At 32.1% G+C, this 8,425-nt stretch overlaps 1 protein-coding gene across 11 annotated transcripts; it reads left to right on the top strand.

Moving 5' to 3' along the window:
- The first annotated feature begins 256 nt into the window (after positions 1 to 256).
- Positions 257 to 3,212, top strand: LOC112280790 (uncharacterized). Of its 11 annotated transcripts, XR_016502751.1 has the most exons (6): positions 354 to 738; positions 924 to 1,263; positions 1,652 to 1,794; positions 1,963 to 2,295; positions 2,543 to 2,714; positions 3,008 to 3,212. XR_016502751.1 is itself a non-coding variant. In XM_090250143.1 (4 exons), exons 2-4 carry the CDS (start codon positions 1,079 to 1,081, stop codon positions 2,190 to 2,192), a joined length of 570 nt encoding a protein of 189 aa, XP_090106269.1. In that variant the 5' UTR covers positions 467 to 738; positions 924 to 1,078; the 3' UTR covers positions 2,193 to 3,212. The 11 variants fall into 11 exon arrangements, 3 of the variants coding, with proteins under 3 accessions (XP_090106270.1, XP_090106269.1, XP_090106268.1); XR_016502745.1 differs by having other exon boundaries at positions 257 to 738; positions 1,951 to 2,714; XR_016502750.1 differs by having other exon boundaries at positions 260 to 1,263.
- The last annotated feature ends 5,213 nt before the right edge of the window (positions 3,213 to 8,425 follow it).

The raw sequence follows: 8,425 nt of genomic DNA on the forward strand, positions 1-8,425 counted from the left end.
TTTTAAAAATACTTTATGATTTTATAGCGAAATACATAGAACCTTGATATATACACCATCCTCAGCTTGGATTACCATGTTCTGATACATATTCATCCATGGATGAGCGTGACAACAATTTCCCATCCGAGAAATGGATGAGAACAAATACAACTTCTATCCTCAACGTGGATGAATGAAAACGATTCCCATTCATATATGGATGTATGAAATCTTCATATTCCTTGTTTCGTAACCCTAATTCATTGCCGTGATTCAGGTCGGGCGATGGGGTCGCAATGGCCGCGACACAATCCGAGCAAACGGAATCTCGTGTACAGAATCAGTTAATCTGTGCATTCAAGAGGGCCTCACCAATTGCTCACGCGCTCGATGGCTTCAAGGAGAATGAATTGCTGCATTGAGTTCCGAGACTGCTGCGAATAGACCTTGTTGAAGCAGCAGCTGCACAAGCGGATTTTCCCACTCACAGCGAACGCCGCACAATTTCAATTGGTTTGAGCTCGTTGCGATCCCGGTCGCGTAATTCTCAACCACGGAGAGAACCCATGTCACGAAATTGATCTCTTGGACGCTTATTCCTGTGCAATGATAAGAATTCCATAAATAGGAAACAAACAAATAGAGTGAGTATGTTGCGGAGAAATGCCACATATTCTGACTTGTCGACGTGGTGTTAATCTAAAGTGCCATATGAGGTGTGAATCTCGTTCAGACGTTCAGCTGGTCGAATCCAAGGTACACTTAGGGGAGAGCATTCGGGAATTACTGTCTAGGGTGCGCATATTTTCAGTCGAAGTTCGATGCTGTCCCTCGTAGCTAGCACACATATGAGTCACCTTACAATTGTTGGTGTTCTGGGTCCAGGAATTCGGTGCTGGTCGCTTGGATTCGAGCATTTCCTAATTGTCGTGTCGTTGTAGGTATTTTTTTGTCGCCTAGGTTCATCGCAATTCTGAAGTAGAGGACGAGGTTCTGGAGTTTGACTAAGAGGTGCGCTGATGTTGAGACAACGGTCTGTTGGGTAACCAAGTTTCGTACATGAATGCGGGAGCGTGTGGTCTCTTTGTGACCCGACATGACAGGTCCTGATTTCCTCTCGCGGCTCTCGCAAGCATTTATTCAGCGGTGCAATTATAGCAGTGATAATCGGAACGTGCATTCGAGAATGTCGTTGGAGTCTGCCTACCGTGCACTCGAGTTGGAGCCGGGGTCAAGCATGGATGATGTTAAAGCTGCGTATCGTCGGCTTGCCCTCAGATGGTGCGTCGCTCTTTGACGACTCTTTGGAATCGTAGTGTAAGCAGATTAGACGCAACATTCGAGGCTTGACATAGTTATTGGAACAATCAATCACAGCGTCTGAAGTTCTCTCTCAGTGCGATTCCACAACTAACTAGTAGCTCAGAGAGCTGGTCGAGTATCCGGTGAATACTGACGGTTCCTTTCGAACCCTAACACACGGGAGATGGAATGCTCAGAAGATTTATATTTGTGTTGTGATAGCGAATAATCTGCCTCATTCACCTAGAATTCTTGAATTCAAAGAGTGCCGTCGTCTTCTTGAGCATTGCATGTTCCTAACATGTGACAGTAGGTTAAAGAAAGCTTTAGGCGACACCTCAGTTTCTGGAATTCGTTTGTCTTGCAGTCACCCTGATTTAAACAACAAGGATGGTGCAGAGTTTCTGCGTATTTCAGCAGCTTATCAGAGGCTTCTGAACAAAAACATCATCATTGATGCTCCCAGATCGCCTAGGACTCATTATAAGTCCCATGTGCGCGCTTATCCAGGTCGGTTATATGAGCACATTGCTTCTTCCTGGTTTGTTAGATTATCCGAGGAAAATTGTTTAGTTCTATGCTTCGCAAGTTATCTAGTTTTCTTGACATGTGTAATTAGTTCCACTCACTGTGTGTATTGTCTTCATCATATATGTGACCTCTCAGATCGCTCTGCAGGACCTGTTAGACCGTTCAATCAAACAGCGGTGACGCTCTGGGGACTAGGACTATCAATGGGCTGCGTGTTGTTTGGAACCATATTATTATGGAATCGTGTAGAATCGACAGGAGTTCCCATAAAAGGACCTTCTAGGGTTATTGAGCCTACCTCAAACGCCATTAAACGAGAGCGCATTTCAGCTTTGCTTTTGGAGAAATCGAAACGTCCGAAAGATAGTGAAGAGTGAAAGCTAGTGCTTAATCTCACTGTGCTCAGGATCTGACGCTTGGATCATGGTAGTGTCATATTCAAGCCGAGTGTTTCCGACAATTTGGTGTTGAGTATGCACGGTCAGCTTTCTCCGTAGCCCTTATTCACTTGCTGATATAATCACGCAAACATCTCTCAACTACGCTCTTGGTTGTCTTCGACCACCTGAAGTATAGAGAGTTATTACGCATTTTTGCTGTAAGGTTCCCAACTTTCATAAACGTCTGAGTGGGATCTTGTCGAAACCCTGATGGGCTTTCGAATAATTCATTTATTTAGATTAGTCCATACATCACTTGTTAATACTACTTCTTCGTCATAGAACAGATGGCTGTGGACAGTAACATACAATTTCGGAGGCTTCATGGCAAGTTCTACGGCATTGAAGCAGATTCGAGTATAAGATAATCGGGAGTCGATAGCTGTTAATATGAGCTGCCTAGTGAAGCTAAGGGTCATCATAGTGCGCCACGGAACTTGTTACGAAGATGGCATGCAGGTATGCTGCCAGACATCACCACTATCATTTTGCGCTGAGGACTTGTGTTCAGTTAAGCGGAAAGGTTGCGTAGAAAGCCCATAATGCCTAAAGGATGCACATCTAGAATTGTTTTGTAGGCATGCAGAGACCAAGCCGTGTAGTTCATGTTTAGAGTTCATCATAATGTGTGACATCTGGTACTTGTTTCGTTTGTCTGCTTTCGGTTAGTTCACACCTCATTCCTTCCAGTCTCCTCATGTGTTACTCAATGCTGATGAAGGTGTTTTATATCTGAATTGCCTGGTATACAGGTCTAATAGCCAATCTGCATTACTTGGGTGTAGTGGGAGTGGTGGGTGGTTGGAAAGCTTTATAACAGTGAACTTAATTTCTACCGTGGATGTAGAGCCATTATACCCTTGAGATGTCAAGTTGGTTTTCAATGACATCACTCTGTATTTGTAACCATGAATGATGTAAAATTGAAGTCTAAATTGCCGACGGTACTCTATCCAACTTGATCTATACTATTTTTACAGTCATGGCTTTCACACAAAGCATCCCAAGATATATGTTTTTTTTACTTTTTTTGGTGCTACATTTGAATCGCAATTCGATCATAAGTTCTATCCTCTTGCCCAACTGGTGAGATTTCTTTGAGGCCTTTGAAGCTGGATTAGCTTATATAGTATTACAGTATGCATAGTTTTTTGAGTTCTTGCTTTTACGATTAAGTTGCTTGAGAGCAAAAGTCTGGAGTTAATCCAGTTCTCATATTTTGCAGTTCAAATATTCGCTATCAACAAGCGTAGTTGGCAGGTCATAACGTCATTGTTTTGTTTGTTTTTGTTTGTGTTTTGTGTTTTTTTTCTCCGTACACAAGGAGTGAACAAATCTTAATAGGCAAGATTGAGAATGCGCTGCTCTGCAGTTGGTTTGAAGATGCGGGTATAGATGCAGTTGGAGCACTTCTCAAGGACGCAGTTAAGTAAACATGTAATAGACGTTTTGGTCATGATGCATGTGAATAAAAGTGGTAGCTACTAAAATAGTTTGTAAAATTAGAATAGCACAGATGGCTTAGTGTGTGCAAGCAGAGTAAGGTAAGGTTTTTCTTCGGAATAGATTTACACAAATTGTTCAGAGCATTCAGTCCACTCTTCTTGGAATAGTCAATTTTGTTGATGGTTTATTGAAGAAAAGATAAAAGATCTAAGTGTGTTTCAACAAGCTAAAAGTGAGTTTAGGGTTAGGATAACAGTAATGAACTCTTGTGCTAATAGATAAAATTCATTGTTAAGAAAATAATCAACTGATTGTTGAGTGTATTTAGATTGTAAACACTCTATTTTTTATTGAGAGAACGTGGTTTTACTAGATAAGTTCATTATAATTAATATATTCAATTTACATAGTAAAAACATTTTATCTTATTCAACCTAGAGAATTTGAACTATTAGATTTTGCAAGAAGTAGTGAATCTTTCATATTATGACAAAATCAAAATAGGTGAATGTGTATAAACATATTGTCAAAAGAGAGATGTAGAGTTTTTCTAAATTTAATTGTTGTATGTTTCATAGGAGACAATTCAAATTACTAAAATAGTTTAAAAAATAATCAATTCTATTTAGTCTTTAGATAAAAGATTGCATTTACTTCACCTTGGAAAACTTTAGTATATATAATAATGTCTTTTCAATTATGCATTATTCCTTCAACTTTTTAAAAGGTCATGATCTACACATCTTTATAGACCTTCTTAAAAAATCTATGTTAATTTATATTGATTGCTTTAATTCTCAAACATCAAAAGATGAACACCTTAAAAGCATTTAATTGTGATTCTAATATTGTACAAAAGTAAGAATTTTCTTTACTTGAAAAGAAAAATTTGACGATTAAAAAGAGAGTTTTATTAGAATATATTATTTCAAAGAAGGAAAAAGAACTTTATCTTATAAAAAAAGAAGTTATTACAAATCTACCAACTTCAAATAGAGTAAGAGGAATTTAAATAATTTTGGAACACATGGCTTTGTATTGCAACTTGATTGAAGCATACTCTATCCATACCTTACTATTGATTGATTTGTTGAAAACAACTACCAAATTTGAATTGATAATAAGTAGTACCTTACATCAACTAAATGATAAGAGTATAATCCATTCTATAGCTTGTGCTAATAAACAATTAGCAAGTGATGAACAAAATTATACAACCATGGAAGAAGAATGTTTAGTTATAGTCTTTAGTGTTAAAAAATCCGCTATTATCTATTGATAAACAAAGTCATCTTCTTTATGGATCATTTGGCCTGTAGATATATTATGAACAAACTAGATTTAAGTGGTAGATTAACAAGATAGATATTATTTTTAATAAAATTTGATTATATAATATAATATAAACAAAGAAAACAACACAAATAATTCAATCATCTCTCATAGTTATCTACAATTTGCACCTAAGATAAAGACAATGAACTTCTTGATGCTCATATATTCTATATTATAGTGATATCTATATAATATGAATAAATTACAATTTTTTTGAGTATCCAATAATTATTTAATGTCTTATTGGAAAGTGAACAGTAGAAGATTAGAGTGAATAGTAGTCATTTCAATCTTCTAGCCAAGAAACTATATTGTCAACAATTTAATGGTATATTAAGATGTCTTATAAATCAAGAAGTATGACTTGTCTTAGAAGCTTCTCACTCAAATGCTTGTGGTGGGTACTTCTCTAATCAATGAATAATTTAAAAAATCCTTATAATAGGCTATATTTGATCTATGGTATTTTTTATTTAGAATATTTTGCTAGATGTTGTAATGCTTATTAATAAAATGTATATAATAATTTAAACCTTGAAATTTCTTTAAATATCTCACTTTGACTTTTACTTTGTAAGTAGTTTGGACTTATCAACTACTTACAAAGTTTTTATAACAACTATATTTTTTTCTTTGGTGTATGGAATAAATGCCATTTTATCTATAGAATTGGTAGTTTCATTCTTATGCATTGCCATTGATATTTTTCAATCTTTCAAAAATATTAAGCCATTTAGAAGAGCTAAGTACATCTCAAAGATTTGTAGTTCAATATATAAAAACTACTCAAAGGAAAAGAAAGAAGATTTTTTTATTAAAATTTTAAAATTTTAAATAAAATAAAATAAAATAAAAAATCGCTTTATTCCATGGATGTGGATAATTATCTAAGATGCTAGAAAAGTAGAAATTTAGCTAAGTTTAATTTTCTTTAGATATGACTACATATTATTAAAGAAATCTTTTATAATAATTTAGACCAACTCAAAATATTAGATGGAAAAGACTCTCTAACACAAACTAAATGAAGTCGTTATAAGAAATATGAAATGAAATATTAGATACAACACAATGTATTTGGACAATTTTGTAGTAGTTATCAGTCAAAGCTTTAGATTATTTCTATTTTTAGTATATTATAAGCCTAAGTTGAAGACAAAAGTAGCAAGTAGTGTTAAGAATTATTTTTTTAAGGTCTATATTGAAAATATAGACAACACAAGATCAAACATTTAGAAAAATTGCACCAATGCTTAGACCATTTCTTTATTAGAAATTGTATCAAGATTAGAATGTGCCGCTTAAAGCCAACCCTCAAAAAACAGCCCCTAAGACTTGCAAACTTCCTCAACAAAAAATCCTATTTGTATGTATGTGAAATACATCCTATTATGGCTAAAAATAGACTAAAATTTGTATACCAATGAGAACCTTCTAGCTCACATATTTTAGTGGATTTGTTGCCTTTAGATAGGATGGGAGATATATACAAAACATCATGGTTGTCTCCATTGTAGCTAGTTAAATTGAGTCAAGTTGTCATGGTATTACATATTAAGTACTCTCTAGTTTGAATCTGAATAGAAGTATAGATGATATCCAATATTGAGCTATTGAATTAAACAAGAAATTGCTATATGTAAAAATATATTGAATCAAATCCAAACAATTGTTCTTATTAGTTTTCTTAGTCATGGTCTTAGTATTCTTCTCTTTTATTCTACTTCTTTTAATATAATATAATATTGATTTATTTTTTATTTTCTATTTTTTTATAGATTATATTAAAAGTAAGAATAGAATTTAATTATTTTTTTCAAATGGTATCAATTGATTGCCATATGTAAGTCCTATCAATACATCATAATTGATAGAATTATTTAAAATATGATTTTAATTTATTTATATATAAAATCATTATAATTTAAGAAATTATTTTATTATTTCAGTATTTATTAGAATTTAGAAGGATTTAAATATTGCCAAAGTCTTATTGAAGAAAAATCATAAAAGTAGAATCTTAATAGATCATGGAAGCAATTTTCTTAGTTACTTTAGTTTTTTTTAATAGTAAGATTTTTATTTTTTTATTTTTTTGTTTTTTTAAAACCAATATCTATAATGGCCTTCTATTTACATGTATTACTCATTCAAAAACTATAAATATTAATTGGTAGGTAGAAGAAGTACAAAAAAATAACCTCATATTTTTTATTATTTATATATAAAATATGATTTTTAATTGATTTAAATTAATTATATTACTATTAGAAGTCAAAAAAGTATAAAGAAATAGCTTTAAATTGTTATCAATATTATAAAAATATTATAGGGATTTTTGGAATTTTATAAAATAATTAATAATAATAAAAAAATTATAATATTTTTTGAAGACATATTCGTAGGAGAATAAAAAAGCAACCTAAATTTTTACTAAAGCGACCCACTTTACTTCAAGCATCATTGCATCCTTGGAGCCTCCATCCCTATTTCCAGTTGTTTTCTATTTCCAATTGTTACTAAGAATAGAGGTAGGGGGCTAGGAACTTCAAAAATGGAGGTAACAATTATAAATAAGAGAACAATTTGGAATAGGGGAATAGCTAGGAATGGGGCATGTAGATTGATTTAATAAAAATTTGATCAGCTTTATCATTTCTCTAATCTTATTCTAAAAATTATGTGTCCTATATAAATAGATTTTATTACTTACGAAACAATATAGAAGAAGAAATATGAATTCTTAATAGATTAATTTGATTATATATATATATATATATATATAGATGTTTTGGTAAAAAAATAAAATATAATATATAAGATAAAAATAGATATATTATTATTTGACTATTTTATATAAAATCTTTTAATATATTATTTTTATAACCAAAAAAGTACGAAGGTCTATAATATGTTAATTTGTTTTAAAGATCCTATTCTAAATACTATGATGAATAATATAAAGAATAATTTAGCTTAAGAAGTAAGTCTTTAATCAATAATATCACAATTTATTTTATTATATAAGAATTCTTGTAAAGATGAAGAACCTCAAATAAACCCTCAATCATTTAACTATAAAACAAAATTATTAGAGATCCAAGTTTAATTTATTTTCTTAAATAATAAATAAAAATATATAATTTTATTTATTAAGAAATTAGAATGAAAAAGGCTTGAATTAATAATTTTCGTCTAAAATATTGGAGATTGGAACATCAAAAACTATAAAAAATATGCACTATTATAGGACAAAGAGACCAATTTTTAAGTAATGTCTTAGATGAATCAAGAAAAAAATGTCTTTAAATGTAGAAAATTAAATTTTAAAATATCTAAAAGTATACTCCTTAATAAAAAATATGAAGTTAAATAGGTGTATCTTTTCT

The sequence above is a fragment of the Physcomitrium patens genome, chromosome 4 (assembly GCF_059467195.1).
Source record: "Physcomitrium patens ecotype Gransden chromosome 4, ASM5946719v1, whole genome shotgun sequence".
Classification (NCBI taxonomy): Eukaryota; Viridiplantae; Streptophyta; class Bryopsida; order Funariales; family Funariaceae; genus Physcomitrium; species Physcomitrium patens.

Coding starts and splice junctions, on each gene's coding strand:
- LOC112280790 (XM_090250143.1), top strand. CDS start 1,079: ATGACAGGTCCTGATTTCCTCTCGCGGCTCTCGCAAGCATTTATTCAG. Junction 1,264..1,651: donor CGTCGGCTTGCCCTCAGATG/GTGCGTCGCTCT, acceptor TTTGTCTTGCAG/TCACCCTGATTTAAACAACA. Junction 1,795..1,950: donor CCATGTGCGCGCTTATCCAG/GTCGGTTATATG, acceptor GTGACCTCTCAG/ATCGCTCTGCAGGACCTGTT.